Source organism: Apteryx rowi, unplaced genomic scaffold (assembly GCF_003343035.1).
Source record: "Apteryx rowi isolate R43461 unplaced genomic scaffold, aptRow1 scaffold_168, whole genome shotgun sequence".
Lineage (NCBI taxonomy): Eukaryota > Metazoa > Chordata > Aves > Apterygiformes > Apterygidae > Apteryx > Apteryx rowi.
Window position 1 is genome coordinate 1,392,296 of NW_020447952.1, and position 22,168 is coordinate 1,414,463.

Sequence of the window (22,168 nt, forward strand, 5' to 3'; positions counted from 1 at the left end):
GCCCCGCCCTCCGCGCCCGCTCCTTGGAAGCGAGCCCCCGTCTCCCCCGCGGGATGGCGGCTCAGGGGGGCCCCTTTCCCCGGAAGCGCCCTCGGGGGCCTCGTCGGTGTCATCTCGCAGGGCCTGAGGGCAGAAAGCAGATGCGAGGTTGCGCGCTGCGGCACCCCGGAGCAGCAGAGACCCCCCCGGCCGCCGCCTGACCTTGCCCCTCCCGCTGTCCTCCCCCCTGCCCCCAGTGACCTGAGAGACCCCGGCCGCTCTCGGCCTGCCCGGACTACAAGTCCCGGCGTGCTCCGGGGCCGGCGCGGTGACGCCAGGCGCCACGCTCTCTTTAGGGCGCGGGGGCCCGGATGTTGGTCCCTTTCCCTCCCCGGAAGGTAAGAATGGCGGAGCGGCGGCGGGCAGGGCYGGGACCCGGCGGGCTTTATCCGCCGCCATCTGCCTTCGCGCGGCTGCGCTGGGCCCCGGGACCCGGCCCGGCGCCCTCGGGGGACGCGGGTGAGGGCTGGGGGCTGACACTGGGCGGGGGAGCGGCGGCGGGAGGGTCAGCTGTCCGCGGCTAGGCCGCGGCGGAGCGCGGAGGCCGGGACGGGCCGGGGCCGGAGTTGCTGGGACGGAGCCTGGGCCTGGCTGGGGCCGGGGCTCTGCGGGCGCTGGTGCAGGGCTGAACTGAGCTGGGGCCCCGGGAGGGCAGGCGTAGCCCCGCGATGCGGCCGTGCGCGGCGGGTCCGGCCGGGGCGAGCCCTGCGGGCGGGGCCCAGCASCCTTCCCCGGGCCTGAGCTCCTGGGCGAGTCCCGAGCACCGTGTGGCTGCGACGGTCTCGGGGACGGAAGGGAGGCTGCGGCCGCGCCATGCGTGTGCCTCTTCTTGGGCTCCSTGGAGCTGAGGGTCTGGATGTATTGAGTGAATTTGTAACTGCTGTAACCAGTGTAGAGGAGCCTTTTGCGTTAGGGACCAACAGGCAGCAAACGGGATCACTCCATGGTGTCCTGATTTGCCTTGGCTGTTAAAGGCGCATGAAAAATAGTAGAATGGTTTAAAGGCTTGACTTCTGATTCTTGTCTTTTACTTTTGCAACTGTAATGTTTTCTCTGCACACCCCAATAMATAAATTTCCATTTTATTTGCATCCACAGATGGCGGGCGAGAAGAAGGCAGGTGATAAAAAGGCAGGCGAGAGTAAACCAGGTGAGAAGAAGGCAAGCCAGAAGAAAATACGTGAGAAGACAAGGAAGCCTAAGAAGCATCATGCCAGCCGTAACCCTGTACTGGCCCGGGGAATCGGGAGGTATTCCCGGTCAGCCATGTATGCCAGAAAAGCAATGTACAAGCGCAAGTACACTGCTCCAGAAACAAAGGTAGATGGACAAGAAATACCATGTTCAAATAAGTGTGCTGTTTGATAGCTTCTGATAGCTTTTCACAGTGACTTTGGTTTGAAATGTCATTTGCATTCCCTTTTCTCTGCCTACAGATAGAAAAGAAAAAGAAAGAAAAGCCACCTGCAACCATCACCAAACCAGTTGGTGGAGATAAGAATGGAGGCAGCCGTGTGGTGAAAGTCCGCAAAATGGTAAGAATGTTCCAGGGAAAAAGCTTGCTCTCAGCAGATCGTGCAATACTRCGTTGCACTGATGAAAAAGAACTCGGATGCTCCCAGTTTAAGGCTGCTATGGRCTGTTACGTGTACTGTGTTTGTGCAAATCTTGCTTAGATGATGTGTGTTTTGAACAGTGCAACCTAGTAGTCCTACTGCATCCAGAGCCTCAACCCATGCCATGTAAATGTAACAGTGAACAGTTTTCAGTTATCGCCTTGAGATAACAGATCCATTGATTATAGTTCTCTGGGGAGATGCCTGTAATTCAGAGATTGATTATCAGGCAAGAGTGGGTCATCTGCCATTTGTATTGCTGTATGGAATTGGAAATTGCCTTGCTTAGAAACACAGCTTTGATCTTAACTTTTGCAGTTGTGTAACTCAAAAGAAAATATTCAGTATTTTCCTGAAGTGCCACAAGCAGCAAAAGGTATCTTTCAGAAAGGTCATCTTTGGGGTAATGATCGAAATTGTAGTGAAAGTTTGCTAGATCATGGAATATGGGATGGTAATATATTTTGCTCCTCTTTTTCTAGCCGAGATACTATCCAACTGAGGATGTTCCTCGCAAACTTTTGAGTCATGGCAAAAAGCCCTTCTGTCAACACAAGAGGAAGCTGCGTGCCTCTATTACTCCAGGAACTGTTCTGATCCTTCTGACTGGTCGTCATAGAGGCAAGGTAACCTGGAATTTCTTCCCATGTTCTTGTCATGGCTCTCATGGTGGCTTTGCAGCAGTTTTGTGCTAAAATCTCTTTGACTAAGCAGAGGCAACTTGAATTTACCAGCTGATTTCATGGGATGCTGTTTCAGCCCCTGGATAGGAATCTGCAACTCTGATTAGGTTCTGTGAACTCTGTATAGATGGTTTTCCCCTGCCCTGCCTTTAAGGGAAACAGTCTCTAAAGAAATGTCCTATTACACAGAGCTGGAAATAAGACGGGCTAATCCAGTTGTTCAGACAAGGTTAAGGGAGTCTTGCTGTAATGTAAAAAGTGTGTAGATTCATGTCATACTAATTTGGGGTCACAGGATAGCAGACTTGATGCCTGTTTCTGTTRTTATAGCAATGAGGCCAAAAGTTTGTCTTTAACAAGCTATTGCAAAGAAAGGATTGAATTTTTATTCCCAATCTGAACTGTGATGATAACACTTGGTTGTTAAATTAAGCTGTGTTGCATGTCTTAATGACATTTACTAGCAGATCTTAACTGACACCCCTTATTTTCCTTGCGTTCTTCAGCTTCACTGTCACATCACTTAACAGAATGCTGTTCAGGGAAAGAAACCTAGGATCCTAGATCAGAAAGAATAAAATCCAGTTGTAGGACAGGTCTGATGATATATTGTGATCCCCTTCTGTTCTTTTTATCTAGTTCTTGCCTTTACTTGGGTATTCAGAGAAGTTGGGTGACAGTTTTGCTGTCTCACCATAGTGTAAAATATATAGGAATARGCGAAAGATCTGAGAACATACTAATAGGATTTGCTCAGCATTAAATGGTGAAGCATGTAGAAAGCTGCAATCTGTCGTAGATGCAATAACACTGGCAAAATTGTACTTTGAAACGTTTATAGCGTGGCTCATGTGGATGGTTGCCCCTCATGCAGCACAGCTGCATCTGTGCCTGGATGCTTTGTCAATGCATATACCAGTAATATGGGCTGAGTGTAGACATGGTCCCAGTTTGGTTGCAGTGTTTCCCAAGCATCAAAGAAGATGTAATGCTTGGACCTGAGGACTAATGTCACATCTCTTTTCAGCGTGTGGTCTTCTTGAAGCAGCTYGCTACTGGCCTGTTGCTTGTTACAGGTAAGAAACTTTTTTTAGTCAAATCTGTTTTTTAGTCCAACTTGTTCTGGTGTCYGGCATATGGATGGCTTGGCATGTTATGTGTTCATCTGACTATGTGGAATCATGTTTGTGAATCTTGGAGAGGTAGAGAGGAGATAATTGAGTTTGAATATCTGGAATAGATCAGGAAGCATCTTTTGGCTTTTCTGTAGGATTCTGTCAGATTTTAACTCTGAGYGTCTCTGTAAAACGTAGTCACCTTATACACCAAAGAACTTCAACCTAAAAAGTGATGGCTGTTTCCAAAAAGCTGACCTCTTGTATCTTTTTTTTTTCTCCTGCCTTTAGGACCCTTGGTTATCAACCGTGTCCCTTTGCGTAGGGCCCATCAGAAATTTGTTATTGCTACATCTACCAAGGTTGATATCACCGGAGTGAGAATTCCCAAGCATCTTACTGATGCATACTTTAAGAAGAAGAGGCTGCGTAAGCCCAAGCACCAGGAAGGCGAGATCTTTGACACCGAGAAAGAAGTAAGGAATGCAATTGATCATTCTTTGCGAATGTCCTTGTTACTTAAAGCCAGGCTGGAAGGGGAAAAATTCTGTGAAACAAATGGACAATTTTAATTTAACAGGTCTTCAGTAAAGTGAGGTAATGCCATTAAAATGAATTAATATGGCATTCTTTTCTGCTTCTACCTTTAGCAGAATAGCAGCCATGGTTATTCTGACTGAATGTTGGTGGGTTTTGTTTGCTTGAGAAACACCTTTGCTATWTGGATATTGCCAAGTGTGCTACTGGCTCTGATTATCTGTAACCTAAGCCAAACAGTGGCTTCAGTCCCCTCTGCCACCTCCGGTCTTCTACCACCTTTTCCGTATTTAGAATGAAGGCAAAGAAGCTTTCTTGAGGTGCCGAGAGCTCAGAGCTTGCACTGAACTCCTAGGTCCATAGACCTAAGACTCATCAGTCTGAAGTCACTCTACAAGTATTTTAACATTATTCCATGTTCTTTCTAGAAATACGAGATAACGGAGCAACGCAAGTCGGACCAGAAGGCAGTGGATTCACAGATCCTGGCAAGAATCAAGAAGGTGCCTCAGCTCCGTGGGTACCTGCGGTCTACATTCTCTCTCTCAAATGGAGTTTATCCTCACAARTTGGTGTTCTAATTGTTCTGAAAACACCACATTAAATTTGAGGGGAAAAACACAAGAATTTCTGTTGTCTTCATTGCAATTCACAATAGTGTGTTGTGCAAATCCTACATGCAAGTCCTTTTAAAGGACAGGAAAACTGTGATGTGAAATAGTGAGGGACTGTAGGTAACTAGCATTTTGAGTGGATGAGACTCTTTGCTACTTAGCATAAACAGTAAAGAACAAGCATTTGAATTTCAGATTTCTTAACTGTGAATGAGTTACAAAAAAAGAGGGTTTTTCATTGGGAATAGAGTATATAAAAATGCTGGATTAACTCCCTGTCAGGATGAACTGCAGAATAAACATCCATCTCAGCAGTTGTGCTGGTGTAGTTCTCTGCACCCTTAATGCTGTTTGTACCTTGTGCTTCAGGTAACTTGCATGAAGAACCAGGTCCTAGCAACAAGTAACTCCTGTGTAACTCATTAGCATTTTAAAGAGYGCGTACAACTTGGAGATGTATTCTTGAACAGCTTTGATCTGTCAGTCTACAGTCAGCCTCAACACACCTTTTAGAGGCATTTCAGGAGCTATGCCTTGCATTTTGAAGTGGGARCACTGGGAACACTCCAAGTAAGTTTTGTGGATAACTGTTTAACATTCCTGGAATCGCAATACTTGAATGCAAGTCCCCTCCCAAATTCYGTATTTTTCCTGTTCTTTGGTTACCTTTGTGGGCTGTAATGCTTGTAGTTAGAAAGAAGAGTACCTGCCACAGCAGTACCTGCTTAGATCAAAAAGCAAGAGCATGATTCTTAATTCTGTAGTTTCAGAAATGAATTAAAAATAAAAACTGTTAAAGGCAAGCATGTTTCTACCCTGGGAGATGTAGGAAAAATTGCTCAGTTGAGACTCGCTGTCTTAAAAGCTGGCAGAAAGTGAGTAGAGAAAGTTAGTCCTGTCTGGTTCCTTCCTCTGTTGAGGACGGTTCAGATAACTGGAAGACAATGCCTGGGTCGTAATAGCTCTGCTCTTACAAAACCTAAGGATGTACATATTAACAGACCTGGCACACTTGAGCTCTTTCTTAGCCAGACTTATGCAGGAAACAAGGCTTATATAACTGCACCATCTGTCTTCCCATTAATTCTTAGTTGAAAGTAGCCAATGGGGTCAAACTTGACAGGGAGTAGAGATTTCATCGAAATCATACAAGCCTCATGAAAAGAGGGGGCTAGAAAAGGGAGTAATGCAGCCCTCATTGAGGGGAAAGCCTGCAACATGTCACATACCGGTCACCAGAGCATTCACTGGGAAGGAGAGGTCAGGCTTCCTGTGCTCCAGAGCTGATGAAACGAGATGGACACTTGCAGAATACTTGGCTCAGTGGAATCTCCCACTTGAGGCTGCGTGGTCTTTTTCTAGCTAGTGCTGGCTTGCGTTAGAGTAGAAGTATATAGCACTGATGACTCTTCCACCATCTTCCTCTTGATGTTCAAGATTAAATATCAGCATGGTTCAGCAGAGGGAGCCAATGAGCAGGCTTTGTCCAAATGTATACCCACCAGCCTGCTGGTAGGGTGTGTGTCTCATGCTGCTCTGTGCTAGGTTCTGCCTTGTGCTCTGGCAAGGTGTGTTTTCCTTTRTTTAGTTCTGAGGACCACAAAAGATATGTGATGAATTGCATCTTCTGTTGTATGTGGTTTGGTTGATAATGGGTATAGTCAGAGGTTTCTTAAGTTGAGAGATTTTAATGTGGYGATGGGACTGACTCGTTTACATAAATCAACTCTAAAAAGATATAGAAGTGTCACATGCATCTTATTGCTAGTACTTTGCTAATTGCTAATACAGGAAAGATGTTTACTGGTATTACCAAGGCAAGATCTTAACCCAATATGTTTTCAACAACAGAAAGAAGACTGCTTGATCAAAGATAGTATATAGTTTGTGGTATTACAAAGTCTGCAAACCAAGATTCAGTCGCACAGTTAGTCTAAGGGAAGACTTAAGAGGTGCTAGTGCTTCTGTTACTCCCTTCCCCTCTGGGAGAACACTCTGAGAATGGGGAAGATGTAGTAACAAAATAGCTCTATGAGTTAGTCTTAGAATAACTAGGCATTTAGATGTAATGGTATTTTCTATAATYATTGGTTACTCTAACATTCCTCATTCATGTATCAGAATACATGAAATGACATTCAGAACAATTAACTTTGACTGAATGGGGAGGCTTTGACTCCCAATGTGCTGTCAGGATGTGATTTAGTAATCCAGAGAGAAGTGGTCTCATGTACTACCATTGCCTCCCTTGCACCAGTACTACCACTTGCCTCACTACATGGTGAGCCAGGAGCTAAACCAACAGACTAGGTGGCCCTGCAAGGGGGGAGGGAGAGGCAGGAATGAGTATTTTTGTGCTCGTTTAGATTCCTGAACTGAGTCACTGTGGGACCAGATGAGTGTTGGTGTCAGCATTAAGAGGCGTGGGAGCAGGCCTGCTTCTGGGGGTGCTAGCTGTTAAGTCAAATTTTAACACCGAATCATGGCTTTACAGTGCCAAGTAGCTCCTCAGGCTTTGCTGCAAAAAATGGAATAGACAGCAAAGCCCTCATCTTTCATAAGGAAAAGCAGCCTATGGAGGGTTGTGATTTGTCTCACTCTTAACTTCTAAGTTATTTTCCTTGAGTTCTGTGATATCTGGCTTTTTTTTTTTTTTTTTTCCTGAAATGCTCTGAGGTGGTGGGTGGACAGGAGAAAAAACAAACTGTACAATGTGAATATTCAGAAGGATTTTTCAGTCTAGATAATACTGTCCACTACCTGGAAAATACTTCCACCAAATAAAGCTTTTGTGTGTGTTCTTGCTGTCCCGCAGCTTTTCACATTCTGAGCATGTAAACAGTTCTGCAGTCCTGGCTAGCTGAGTCATTGCTTTTCACTGAGCATCCCCCACAGAAGAAGCTAGAGACATCCAAAGCCCCAGCCACCCAATCAAAAGTGCTGGAGATACGCAGGTCCAAAAATAGTTACAGACTCCAACCACAGCAGCACTTCATTAGCATCAAATGTGCTCTTTGCTTCAGCTGCCTAATAAACTGATATGTAATTAGAATAAAGCATCCTTTTGAGAGGAAAGACAGAAGGATGTTGGCTTTCTCAGGGAATTGGTAATAAGATGTGATGCCTTATTATCTATGGGCATCTATTTTTACCTATTAGCTGCCCCTGTGAAATGGCCTGGTGGATTCAGTCCAGCCTAGAGAGGTTATGTCCCAGTTCCAGCTGCCATGTTTGCTGGCAGTCTCAGGGAGTCAGATATTAGTTTTGCTTCTAGGACTAGAAGCCTTGAAAACAGAAGCTCATTTGTAAGACAAAGTCCTTTCCAGTGCTAGGTTTGTGGAGAATGCCATCTTTTGGCATTTCAGGTTAGACACTCTTGTTCTTATCCTACTTATAAAGAGCAAACACTATGGCTGATACCATTTTGGCCAGGTGTTGGAGGGAGGGTTTTTTTTTTTTTTTTTGCTGAAATATGCCACATGTCCAGATGTCTGGTGATCAGCTGCTTAGTTCACCTATGCTTCAGGCAGATAGAAAGTGCCTTGTCACCCAGGGGCAGCTGAACCTTCCCCCCTGCCTCCATACTTCCATTTTATCACTGCTTTCCCTCTACTWCCTACTGCGCAGAACTGCTGCCAGAGGTATACCCAACCCCACTTCTGCAAAAAGGCATTCTGGGTCTCCCCACAAGCACATTAGGAAAAAAATAAATAGAATTTGGGGACAGTTTCTTTGTTTATCTTCAGCACCTGGAGAAAGCTCTGCTTTAGACAGCACAGAAAACGTAGGAAAGATCAGCTGAGAAACTGTTCATGGGGAAGAGCTGGCCTAAGCAAATGCAAGATAGCGCCTTTCACTGTTCTGTAACTGCTGAGTCCCATCTCATTTTAAATGACTCAAGCACTAGACACCCCATCTGAACAGATTTTACTAGAGAATTTGTTCCACGTAGTCCATACATTCTTCTTTCAATACATTTTGTTTCTGTTCTTTCAGTGAAGAGGGCTTCCTGCTCTCTCTTTATTTTAATAAGATTAACAAAAAACAATTTTCCAACCAGCCCTTAAAACTTGATGTGAACAATTATTCTACTCAGCTTGAAAAAGGACAGCGGAGTTCTGCCCTGTCCCTGGCTTGCTACAAAGTTTGCGTTACTGAGTTCTCTTAAGGTTCTATATGGATAAGAGATCACACAATTTTTCTGTGCTGTTCAGGAGGTTAAGTAGTACCTGATACCAATACAAATAGTAGTGGCTCGTAAGATTTTTATCAGACATTCCCACTCTGTTAAAACATGAACACGTGGACAACTTAGTCTAAGAGATCTAGAACTACATAGGAGAGTCCCGTGAATACCACTATACTTTCTCCTGTCATCATTGTCCTGAAGTAGCAGTTCACATAAATGACACAATATTATGGGTACAGTTTTGAATGCTACTGCTCCCCTTCTGGTTTGGAGACAGCATCTAAAGCTCCCAGTGATTCGTGTGGGAATGTGAGGATGCRGGAAAAGATAAATGGCATACCTCTTAATTTGATTTCTCAACAGGCTGCATTAGGCACTTGACAACTCATATTGTTTAAGCAATTAGAGCAATTAGATCCACATTTTATGAGCATCTTATTCATAATAGTTCTGTTTTTTTTCTTATTGCTCAGGAAGCCACCAATTGCACAAAGTGAGCCCGCCCCATTGGCTGTAGTTAACATTTGCAATAAATCATGCAAGGGGGTTGGTCCATGATGGTTATATGTGGAATTTAACATGTCTGTCATTAAAAAAGCATGTAATTTCTTACTTGTTGTTTTCTTTTTTTTTTTTTTAATATCAAACCAGTTTCACTCTCTGGCAGATGAAGACAAGAAAAACATTTTTGTCAACTGACTGCCTCTTTGGGCTCTTTTTATCCTGGTTTTAACCCCGTTATTTCAATATTTATCTTTCTCAGTATAAATGACTTCATATGACAGATTGTATACCAGCAACTACCAGCCAGACCTAACCATGGTTCACGCTATACCAGACATAAATAGTTATTACCAGTAATAATGATAATGAGAGGGGAAGGATGGTGGTAAAAATATGACTTGAGATTAAGGAAATTAATTTTTTGCTCAGCTCTGTTGATTTTCTGATCTTGAGTGAATAACTTCAATTCAGTGAGGTCAGTGTTCACCTACCTGTAGAACAGCAGTAATCTTTCTCATGCTGTGTCTTGAAAAGCCAAATGTTTTTACCTTCTGCAGACAGACAGTTCATGACAATGCTGCAAAGTACATAAAAGAATGAAAAGTGTGTGCCTGAATTACACCGAGATAAACTGGTCCGTTAATCTACAAAGTATCTTCCCCGACTGAGATCATATCAGCATTTAATACTAAAAAATAAATACAGTGTATGGTTTTGAAGACTGGCACAGGTGGTATGAGAAATAAATGCTTTTATAGTCCTCTTTATCAGTTGCAATGTCATTTCTGAAGAACTTTGACCATTATATTTTTACAGGACAGTCAGCTAAAGGAGTCTCTGGGCAACATTCTATGTTTCTCCATTCTTTCTCAATTAGCTTAGCACTTTGCTTGCATAATTTTTTTAATAATCATAATAAGCAACTTCTCATGCTTTATATACACTCAGTAGTTTGGCCTTATGACACCCAGCAGAGGTAAAAACTGCTGTTACAACATTGAGAAACTGGGTGCAAAGTTAAAGAAGTGATTTATCCAGTCCACTGGAGCAAGTCAGTAGGATTCAGAGAACCAAAACCATGTAGCTCTAGGAAAGGCTTTAAACCTCATGAAGAAAACAGGAAACTGAAACAGAAGCAATTATGTCTTCATCTATTTTGTCAGTCCTACTTGATCTAGAGGTTTTCCACTTGCTTGACAGATGCACTTCGGATGTAATTGTTTTTAAATGTAAGGCTTTCAGATATCACAAAGAGCTAGACATGGTATCCAATTGTTCAAAATGTGTATTTTCACGAGGAATAAAATACAAAGACAAAATGTGTAAAAATAGTCTTATGTAGCAAGTTTATGTTCTTGATATACAAGGGAGGAAGGTTTTTTTCTGAACAGGTTAGTATCAARGCCCTAAAAAGAATAATGTACACCCAAAACATTTCACTGGTGACATTATGTAACAGCAGCATGCAAATTACTGGTGTAAATGTCCTGCTAAGCTTAAATGGAGGTCTGCTGCACCAAATGTCATTGAAGTTGGTGCATATCCATGGCTGTTGCTTAAAATAAGCRTAAAAAATAAATACCCCTCTAGAATCAGAGAACTGAAACAACAGCAACTATTATGCAAATGACAGGCACATGGCAAAGCTTCTGTACATTGCATATTGTCCAAAAGGTTTCCCTCTGGACTGATGCAGAAAGTGCAAAAAGGGCATTTGAAATCTGGAGCTTTGTGTTTGTGTAAGTGAAAGAAAAGAAACAAACACATGCACCCACTAGGGGGACACAGGGAGAAAAAAGAAAAACTGGATTTTGAGAAAGCTGATCCAAGAAAAAGCTTTGAGGGAGCTTTTTTGTCAAAGTACTGGTTTTGGTCAAAGTACTGTGTGCAATAACCTGTGGTTTGTTTCATCCTATGCTCTGGGAAATAAGACTTTTTGCATGCTTTGTAAATAATCAGGACTTCATCAAGGCAATGCCTAACATCATCATGTAATTATCTTATAACACAAACAACCCGTTAATCTCCAAACTGGCTAACAGCTTGAATCAAAAAATGAAAATAATACAAATAACATCACAAATGATGTGGCTTGGTTTAGCTGAAATAATAGCTGATTTCACAAGTACCTGCTAAGGATGTCTCAGCATGAGACATCAGTGCAGTCAGTGCAGCTGTCTCCTGGGGGGGTGTTTAAGAATAGTCATTAGAATTTCTATCATTCTTTGCATTGTCACCCTGAACTGCAACTTTTCATGCCATTCAATTGGTCATCAAACCAAGCCTGGCAAGACTAGATATTCTAAGAAATGGCCTTTCTGTGTGTTTGTCATGTGCAATGAACAGCCCATACGACAACAATCTGGAAGAATGTAGGAACAGGCACAATATATGCATTATGGTCTCTGTATTGCATGTGAAAGGCTGGGCTGATGCTGTCTGTTTATGAACCAATAATCTAACAAAGGCAGGGATGCTAGTATAGCCCTCCAAATAGTTGGTTGGCTTTGGATGATTGACAAACAGTGCTGTTCTCCATTCTTCTGTTGATTGATTGCTTCATGGAGTTATTTTAGTTGAAGGGCAATTAACAGTTCTTCATGGTTTATCTGTAGGCTACTCGTGCCGTTGCTCTTTCTAAAGAAACACTGCTATGTTGTTAAGCAGAAAGACACGGGTTTATAAAACAATTTCAGAAAAGATTGATTTTTACCTGTCAAGATTTTTTTTTTTACCTGTCAGGATTTTATTAGCACTTGACATTCTGCTGCAGCATTTATAAACTCAACTCTACAATATTACAAAAAAATAAACTGTCCTACCTGTAGCAGCATGAAAAGACTTCCAACCATCCTGGTCTCATCTGGGGACCAGCCCATCACAGGTCTGTAGAATGATGAATTATTTGGCTTTACTGGTTTATGCCATCTGGCTAAAAGGAACAGTGGGAAAAACAGGTGAGTCATAGTGAGCATAGCAAGACTGCAGCATGCAGAAATGCAGTTTGGTTTACCTCTCACACAGAACTCATCAACATCTCTTCACCAACAGAACCACAGTAGACACCTATATCCTTTTTTTGTACGTCTCCCTCATATTCATTTAATATCTCATCAAGTTGCACTCCTTTTGCGGCTTTACTGATAGTAGTTCCCAGTCTTCTTTTAAAAGTAGGCTATTGGCTGGAAAATACAGTAAAGAGATACTGGAAAGAACAGGAAAAGTGTTTCAAGAAAGAAGGAAAGGGGAGGCAGGCACTAAGGGAAGAGCAACTTTAAAGATATGGGCATTTACAGCTGCAACACAACGCCATACAGAGAACAAAATTATTCTCGCCAGAGGAGAAGGCAGTCCAATTTACACTGCATGACTTCAGTTCTGAATTACTGGCTTTCAGTCTTAGTTTAGGTTTTGAATGCATGTCACCACTGAAGAGAAAAATCAGTAAAGTGAAAAGCATTTTCTCAGGCCACAGATTCACTGACCTGACTTCCTTTCCTTAGGAAAAAGAGTAGTTAGTGCTACAATGCCTATGAAAACCTGCTAATTAAGACTTGACAGGATCTTGGAACTGATTTTTGAAGTAAAAAATAAAAATAATAAAAGTTTAAAAGGCACGCTCATTTGAAATCCTGCTTTGACTCTTCTCTTTTGTYGCCTGTTGTTCAGACTCTCTACTTACTGGGGTTTTTTTTAATAAAACCTTGGCAAATTATACTTACTTAGGGGTGTGCTCATGGAAGGCAAGTCACCTTTGGATGAATAAAATATAATGAACTGTGGTTTTTATTCTTGGCATGGGTGACTGAGTAGATTTTTTATCAGGATTGGCATATCTTTATCTAAAACTTACATAATGATCCAGCTCTAGCCTTTTGTAGTAAATTATAAGCATGTATTTACTTGACAGAGAAGTTTAAGGAAACGCCAGATAAAAATTGTTCTATATAAATGCCATTTGCAAGCACTAAACACTCCTGTGYTTTAGCTTATTTTTTATACACTTTACCCTACAGTCCTCCTTTGGAAGGAAAATCCCATATGCAGAAATGYTCTTCCCCTTATGGAACCCTGTAATTTTCCTGTCTGGGACCTTTGAACAGCCTACTTGCATGCTTCTTCTTTAACACTTCCATATGGGAGYACGCAAGCACCACAGCCGGGCTGGGTTCCTTTATGGCAGGTGCAGTTCAAACATATAGGTAACAATGCCCGACCAAGCCATTTCACTCTGGACAACACCTATAAACTTTGGCTGATGGAAACAAGCTGGCAAAATTTTGCTCCTTGCCATCTTGAGTAATTCCTCCATCATTCCTTCCTTCTCTGTTTCTCCCCATGTGCAAGCTACTACATGACATTCCCAAACATGCTTTTTTCTTTTTCCTTCCTACAGGTCCTTCTACCTTCTCCCTACCATGGGTATGGAAATTACTTTGAACAGAATATAGAAAATAGCAAATGGACTATGAGAAACCATCTGTTCCCACACCATGGGATCAGCTATGCCCTCATCAGACCCAGCAGATATTTGTCTAGTGCATTGCTAAAGCTCTCCACTAACAGAGATCCCACAACCTCAGAAGACAATCCAGTCTCTTGTTGAACTTGCCACACCAACATGAAATGGTTTGTGATGTCTACCCTACATCTCATCAGCTGCAAGTTAAGCCCATTTTTGCCCTATCAAGAGCAGTTTATTTCTTCTCTGTGTACTTCAGCCTTTCACAGTTATTACCATGTCTCCTATCCATCTCTTCTCTAAACACAACATCCTTTCAAGCTTTCCTCATAGACTGTGTTTTCAAGAAGTCTCATGGCTCTCATCAAGATCTTCCCCAGCCTGAAAAGCAGTGATCAAATCCAAATACAGCAATCCAGGTGATGCTTTGTGTTTAGCTTTTAAGCAGTTCTATTCTGTGTCTGTAAAACATTACAGTAAGATTTTGTCTTTGAATGTTGCTTCCAGCTGCTACAGAAGTGCAGATAATAAGAAAAAATAAACAGTATAGATAAATTCTTGCCAGTAATAGTAATCCCAGCTCTCCACCCACTTACCCATGCATGTATTTCATTTTGCTAATTTATGTATTTTAAATCTCAATGTCAAAATATTCTAAACCTTACCATATGATGGATTACACAGAGATATATGAATGAAGTTAAACTAGCCTAATATTCATAAAAGCTTTCCTAGATAGACTTCCCTGTACTCCAAAAAGCCATGAAAACTTGTAATTTATGTTATTTCTAAAGTGTTTCCTGTAATGAGACAAGACTTTTATCAACAAGAAATGAAAAAGCCAAGATGCACTCATTTCTATTTCTTGATTAGTTTTGCTTTGTCACAGAGGAAAACTAAGCATCCTTATTTGTGAAGAGTAGCTCCTGAATTGAAATAGCATGAAATCTGGTTAGGGTGGGCTGATTATTCAGTGTGGCAGAAAAATGCTGAAGCCTGAGGAAAATACTTAGATACCAGAGAAATAGATGTGATTATGTCAGAAACACAAGTTACAGAATACTCATAGTAGATAATTCATACATTTCTTGATCTTACATCTACAGATCATAGGAAATAAATCCTTGTAGCAGAATACAAAGGATATGAGCACACTGGCCTGCCTATGTATCCCTTCTTCTGTCTTTTCATTTAATTCTAATTACCATTTCAGTTTAGTTAAGTGAGGCATTGTTGGCACGACAAGCTGTACAAGTGTTAACATAACATTAAAAAAAAAAAAGAGGTGACAAGTCTTGTCTAGTGTGTATCAGAATTAGCCAAATTCAGATAGGGTAGCTACCTTTACAAGTAGATACAATCCTTCCCTATTCATGGTTTTGTGGCAATGAAGTTCATCAATCCCAAAGTGAGAGCAAAGGGGAAATGCTGTATTAAGAAGCTTCTTCCAAGTATTTTTTATGTGTGGTTCTGACAGTTCCAGACTGGGATGGAAAAAGGCAAAACCATGTTGTCTAACTGTGACCAAAAAACACGGAAGCTGAAGTATAGCTCAGTCTTTTGTCCTTGCTTTACAGAACTTTGCATTCCTCTTGCTGCATGGCAAGGAGCTGACTGAGCCACGACTGAGTCAGGCCACTCCAGAAAATCTGGACCAACATTCAAAGACATTTTATGAGACCTCCTCTGATAAAAGATGAAAGATTTAAAATAATGATCTCTGCTGCGTAAACCTGCCAATGGACAGATCCAGACTTAACTGAGGCCTGGCAGAGGCAGCAAAGGGACATAAGTTTTTGTAAAATAAGGTTCTTGATCAATATAAAGTAACTTGAACTTAGCCTGCACACCCACCCCATGAAGCTAACGAGCTAGTTAACCATCAGGGGTAAACTCCCAGGGCAGAGTCTTGGTGGGAGCTCTTGCCTCCTCAGCACCAGCAAGTACAGTGTGATGCTTCCACACCTTGTGATGGAGTCACAGCTACTATCCCAGGCTTCTCGTTTCCATGAGGGCTTTGGTGATGTGAACATCCTTCTCTTCCCCCAGGAAGTCTGACAGCAGGTTTGACAACATGCTTCAATCATCCTGAATGAACACTTCAGGGAGTCTAATGAATCAGAAACAAATCCTGGCAGATTACCACACCCATCACCTGTAGGAGTCGTGGACAGGGAGTTGACATCCTGTTTGCCTCCTCTTACACTGGGGCACTGCACTGTGCCAGCAGCATGATCAAGAGGTTAATGCATTTAATTTTCTGCATGATGTACTGAGTACGACTTTGACATTGCCATTCTCCCTAAAATACAAGTGTGAAGTAAAACAGTTTGTGTTCACACTATTTAATGTAGAGGATGAAAATATATTTAATTTAAAGCTAGGAGAGCTTTAATACGTTCAACTGATCAATTCTCATTTCTTAACTATCAAAGATTTTAAATTATGATATAGGGCTGTGTCTCCAAATGGAACTTAAACTGATTTAACTAAAATTAAAGCTGAGTTCTTTAACACAAAATAGCACAAATTTGAACATTTTAGATGTCTGACTTAGAACAAAGGACATCTTTGAGCAACAAAGCGATGCTCCTAGAAGAAAAAAAAAAAAACAAAACAGAAGCCTGTATGTTCGTGTCAGTAGCTGGAATTCTTTCTTCTTATCAGTGAATAGCTCTCAAACACAGAGATTTGCAGGATTAACATTTCAAACAACCTACATAGAAAATTATAGAAATATAAATGTAGAAACCCAATCTATTTCTGGAGAGTCTAATAAAAAGTTTATGGCRCTTTGTCTTTCCAAGAGTTTTATATAAAACTTGATGTAAAATAAGCATTAAACATGAAGCTRGAGATATTTCAGATGAAAGATTTATTTTGGATTTTTGTCCAAGTATTAGCCATCTCTATACAGACCACTTTCAGCATTACAATAGCATTGTCAAGCAGTACTTCTCTATTCTACATGAGGAAGAAAATACCACAGATCTTGCAGCATACACTGATCAAAAACCTAACATTTTTGTAATTGATTCTTGAAAACTGAATTTAAAATCTTCAGATCTCAGCCAAGCTATTAGGGATTTTGACAATTTATTATCACAAACCCTGTGAAATGCTTTATAAAGTGGTCCTTGTAATAATTTGTATGAATTGTATAAATCCATCTCATTACATTTATACTTTTACAATATTGAGCAGAATAGTGTAGCAGATTTTATTTATTTATTTCCTCATTTTACTGCACCAGTTTTCAAGGAGTTGAATTTTAAAACAGTACCAAATAACTGTATTTAAAACCTACCTATTTTTGGATATTAATAATGAGTCTTCTGAGACATTAGAGATTCAGAAATTCAGGACAACCGCTGAGGGATCTATTAATCTCCCAACCACTCTTCCTCACTGATGGGCAGCATTTAAATATTTCCCTCCATAAAAAGACTCCTTGCATTAAATTCTTGAATAAGAAAATGAGAAATGAGATTACTGAGAGTAACGCTAAATACCTGCTTTCTTGTGTTATGCATGTGAAATACCATAAACAGAAGCAAAGTGTAAATTGTTATTTCATTCATAAGCTGAACATGAGTCAATAATAGCATACAGCTGCAGAAGAAGCAAACATCACATTGAGACACTTAACAGGAGTATTGCATAGAAGATATAGGAAGTAATATGTCCAGCCCACTTAGCACTAAGGCCTTATCTGAAGTACTATCAGCTCAAGAGAGATGTGGACCAATTGGAGGAAATACCAAAGAGCAAAATTGATCAGACTTCTAGAACAGGTGACGGAGAGAAAGTYTGAAAGGACTGGGGTTATTCAGAGCAGAGAAGACTGAGAGGAGGTGCGGTTACAGCCTTCACACATGGAAAGAGGCTGCAGATAAGGGGATGGAAATAAACTGTTCTCCATGCCTATGATGGCTGGAACAAAAACTGAAAAGCTTGAATTACAGTACCACATGTTCAATTAAGCATTAGTAAACTCTCTAACAGTAAAGAAAATTCAATAGTGGAAAAGACAGCAGATGGAGTCTCCATCATTCTAGATGGGACAAAAGTAGTGTAGTTGCAGTTGATCCAGGCTTGGATCACAGGACTGGATTAAATGACCTCTAAGAAAACAGTCCAGCCTTTTTTTTTTTATTATGTTTCTATAATTTACCTTTACATTTGCTTCATGTCCATTTTAGCTAAGGCTGTTTGCCAGCAGGATGATTCATATTCATGTTTCCTATAATAAAATTGTCCCTACTCATTTTAATAAAATCTCTTTTTATTTGTTCTTCTTACCTACCTTGCTATGTCAGAGCCTTATTCAGAGATTATTSTTAACATGTCAAAATGTGAATATTTTTCCTTTGCAATTGAAATGAATTTCAGAAGTTTGAAATTATTTTATTTCACTATTTAGTTTCTCCTTTCTCCTCTGTCAAATACTGATTTTTCCACCTCTATCCTTTCTAAGTTTTGCATAGAGAGAAACAAACCATATTTTTTAACAGTAGTTACTGTGCCTAGAAATGCCAGTATTCCTTGCATAGTGGCATTATTAATGATGGCTTTAGGGCTCCCTAAATCAGACGTACTAGGTATGTAAGGCAGAGGAGCCAGGATTCAGGGTATGGAAATCCGGTTATTGTAGATCACATATAAATAGCAGCTATTTCTTCTGTTTTACACATTTTTTCAGTGCCACAAAGGACATTAAAGCTAAAATGGGCATTTCTAAATTAACAGAAACACATACAGCAAAGCCTTAGGATGAAAACTATTTTCCTCATACATTACAACTGTGTTAACACAAAATTAAACTGGAGGCCAAGACAATGATCCTTTAAATTAAGTTACATAATAGGCAAATAGTCCTTTCCAGGCAAGAATAGTGAATTTCCATTTTCAGCTCACAGGACTGAACGTCTGCCCATGGACCGCGAACGTCCTATGCTAAATCTCCGTAACAGCGATGAACAGGGAAGAACAAGGGCACAATCAGCTGCAGGACTGGGGACCCCACACATAAGATCATTCCAGAATCTGGCCACCAGAGGCAGACACAAACACAGCTCAAGCAGTAGGGACCCAGCTGTAGACAGCTGACCAATCTGCTCAAAAATAATTAAAGCAAAAGACTGATTTTCTGTACTAGCCTATTTACAAGTTAAGGATTTTACTTCTTCAGCTTGGTGATTTATGTCACGAAATTATTTTATTCTGTTTTTAAGTCACRCCATCTCTCATAATGTAGTACAACGCTTCTTTGTAGTTATTGCAGTAATCTTCTGAACGCTACATTGAAGTTACAGTGGCTGACATTTTCTGGTTACATGCAGAACAAGAATAATATTTATTTTGTCATTACATTATACAAGGTCTTCTGTACCAGATGCCAGGCAGACTGCTTTATATTTGCAGAATTCATTACAGGATCAGGGCCTTAATACTGAAAATTCTTGTATAAAGCTATGGCAGCATTCCATGTTATGTAAGCTTATAGCTCGTACAATACGCTGTTAATTCCTGAATGCTGGGTATGTAGAATAAGTTAGTGCTCCGTAAGAGAGAGGAATAAAAGAAAACAGGATATGGAAATAGAAGAAGAGAAGCTTACGTTTACTAATAATTATTTTATTAACCCGCACTGAAGCAGGACAGGACACATTTCTCAGATTTAGCACTGTATATTAATTCAAGAACTGATTTTTAACTTTGATTTGTCAGATCAAATACTCTAAAATTCAAAAGAACTCCAAATAAACAAATAAATAATTACAAAATGGTAAAAAAATTCTTGTGTTCAGCTTGTCTTCAGTCAAATATGGCTAAAAGGGATTTCTAAAATGTCTGCACTATCTCCAATTTACAGTTAAGTGGCCTGCTTTTTACTCCAGGGGCAGGTCAGGTTACTTACCTCTTGCTGAAACACATGTATTGGGATCCTTGGAGCCTGGCTGTGCTGCAAGAAATTGTTCATCACCCCCCAAATGACAAAGCGCAGACTTTGGCCAGTATACAGTGCAACCATACACCTTTTTCTGTGCTTGGCCTGGCATGAATGCGTCCAGAGCTACACAAACCTCTCCTCTAGCTCTGAGTCAGCTCCTTATTCAAATACAAGGCCTTGGTTTGTATTTCAAAGCAATTAGYGGATTGAATCGACAGCTATATCAAACCCTGATTCTCCATCTGGGAGCTACTGTGACAACCATAGTCCTCTGGGATAAAGCAGTCCATAAAGCCCTGGAGGGAGCATATGAAAGGTGGAGACAAAGAATTTTCAGCCGGGGGTTACCCAGCTATGAAACAGTCCTTCAGGGAACAACAGATGCATCCAAAGCCCAACCATCTCTAGGAAACGCACATTTTTCCTGTTGACAAGCCTTTCTTGTATGAGTGTTGCTTGTTAAGTGAACATCCTATTTTATTCCCAGCTCTGCTATTTCTATTGATTTGGTGGAAGATATTCAACTAGTACAGTGACAGTATTAGAAAATCTGAAGATAGACAGAATGAGTTTTTTCAGTGTTACTCCCACTAAAATGTAAACACACTTTTCCTCTCTTTCTCTATTCTGTCTTATATGAATGAATGAAAACAAGGTAAAACTCCTACCCCAGTAACAAAACAATAACACCAGTCATTACCTTGTAATAAAATATTGTGACTAATCTAACCTCAGCAGCTTTCCTATTTCTCCAAGGAGACCTTGTGAGCACAGCTTATCTCAACAGCCAGAAGTCAGCTGCCAGGTCCCACCTGCCAAGAAATCTTCAAAGCTCAGCCTTCTCCCTGACTACTAGCAGAGCTCCCAAGAGAGGATCACGATGGATTTCATATCTATGGATATGTCCATCTGCAGCCATTGTTCTCTGTGTCATGTCTTGACCAAAAATAATATATACCCATGAACTGCCTCTCTCTTACAAAAACATTTGATACCAACTCTCCCCTTTCAAAAATGAGAACTCATTCTCACCTTTGTGCATCTCTAGTGCCGAGGAAAACAATACCTATTTCCATAATAAAACCAAACCTGGAGACTCTTCTGCTCTCTAATACACGAACGGTAGTGATATGCTACCAAACACAGCGTACTGAGTTACCACACAGATCAGTAGCAAACTGCTTGTATGAACTTCTTTGAACCATGTTTTTTCTGCACTGACCTTAAACAAGAACTAGGCAGTTGTTTGCATCCTCACACTGCTGAGCCAGTGATAGAGAGATTATTTATGGGGGTTGAGATGCAAATGCTGGTCCATTACATGGCAAAAATACTTCTTCCCAACAAGATTTAATAGGACATACAGCACTTGCATCAGATCTCATTTTACTACAGTTTTGAATTCATTTTTTCCCCAAATACCACAGCACATTTGTTATAATGCAACAATATATTACTGTAAATAATCTGATCAAACAGGTAAATAAATCTGTAGTGCTCCATCTCTATTCAGTTGTGCACGGTCACTGTTTCATAAAAGGCAGCCACTTGCAGTGGGAATCCCCACAGTAAATGTACACTAAAAATATTTAACCTTTATCAACCACGTCTTTCTTGTTATCATGATTTGTTCCACATGCACATACACTGCTGAACAGCAAGGTACRTTTGTGTGCGCCCCGTTGGGCAGGTCTGTGCCCACCTCTCTGAGCAGGCTCAGGCGGAGGTGCATCGGCTGAGTGTGAAATTACACTGGCGGAAAACAGGAAGGTTACATGACAGTGAACAAAAGAGAGAGAGAAGAAGGGTCAATTTTTCTTTGGATCTCCCTTTTTTTTTTCTTTCCACATGTACTGCGATGTTGCAAAACTTTTGCTTAGCACCCTCTGGCATGCTCACTACATACACAAATCTGCAGGTACCTATTTGAGGGCACCTACCTGCTCATGCACAGTCCTTCAGGAAAAGACTCCCCGACAGGATTCCCTCAGGGAGCTGATGGAGAGGAAGGCAAGGCAGGGGAAGGGAGAACAGGGGGTTAATTCAGGGAGAAGAAAAGGGCCTTATTTCCAGAAGGCAGACAAAAAGGGGTGACCAGAGGTGCCAGGAGGGGAGAAGCTACCCTGAGGGGGAGTTGAGGCACCAGGAGGGAATCAGTCCTTAGGGGAAAAGGGTAAAATTCAGAGGGGCTCTGACTAGCCACGACGGAAACTGCTGAAGAGAGCAACTCTGAGGGAAAAGAGACCTCTCCTGGGGCGAGGCACTGAGGGGAGCAGCCCTGGGGGCGAGGAGAGGCGCTGGTGAGGGGAAGCGCTGAGGGAAACCACCATCGGGGTGAGGAGAGGCGCTGAGGGGAGCAGCCCTCGCGCCAGGGGCGAGGCGCTCGCGTAGCTCCCCTCAGAGGCGGCAAGCTCCGCGCGCGCCCGCGGCCCTGACGGGCACTGGGGGGAGGCGGG

The 22,168-nt window shown here is 41.5% G+C and overlaps 1 protein-coding gene across 1 annotated transcript; it reads left to right on the top strand.

The window, feature by feature from the left end:
- The first annotated feature begins 72 nt into the window (after window positions 1–72).
- Window positions 73–4,617, top strand: RPL6 (ribosomal protein L6). The gene is made up of 7 exons (XM_026060283.1): window positions 73–377; window positions 1,138–1,359; window positions 1,476–1,574; window positions 2,138–2,281; window positions 3,366–3,414; window positions 3,745–3,929; window positions 4,419–4,617. The coding sequence occupies exons 1-7, from the start codon at window positions 351–353 to the stop codon at window positions 4,569–4,571; spliced, it is 879 nt and encodes a 292-aa protein (XP_025916068.1). The 5' UTR covers window positions 73–350; the 3' UTR covers window positions 4,572–4,617.
- Window positions 4,618–22,168: the final 17,551 nt, after the last annotated feature.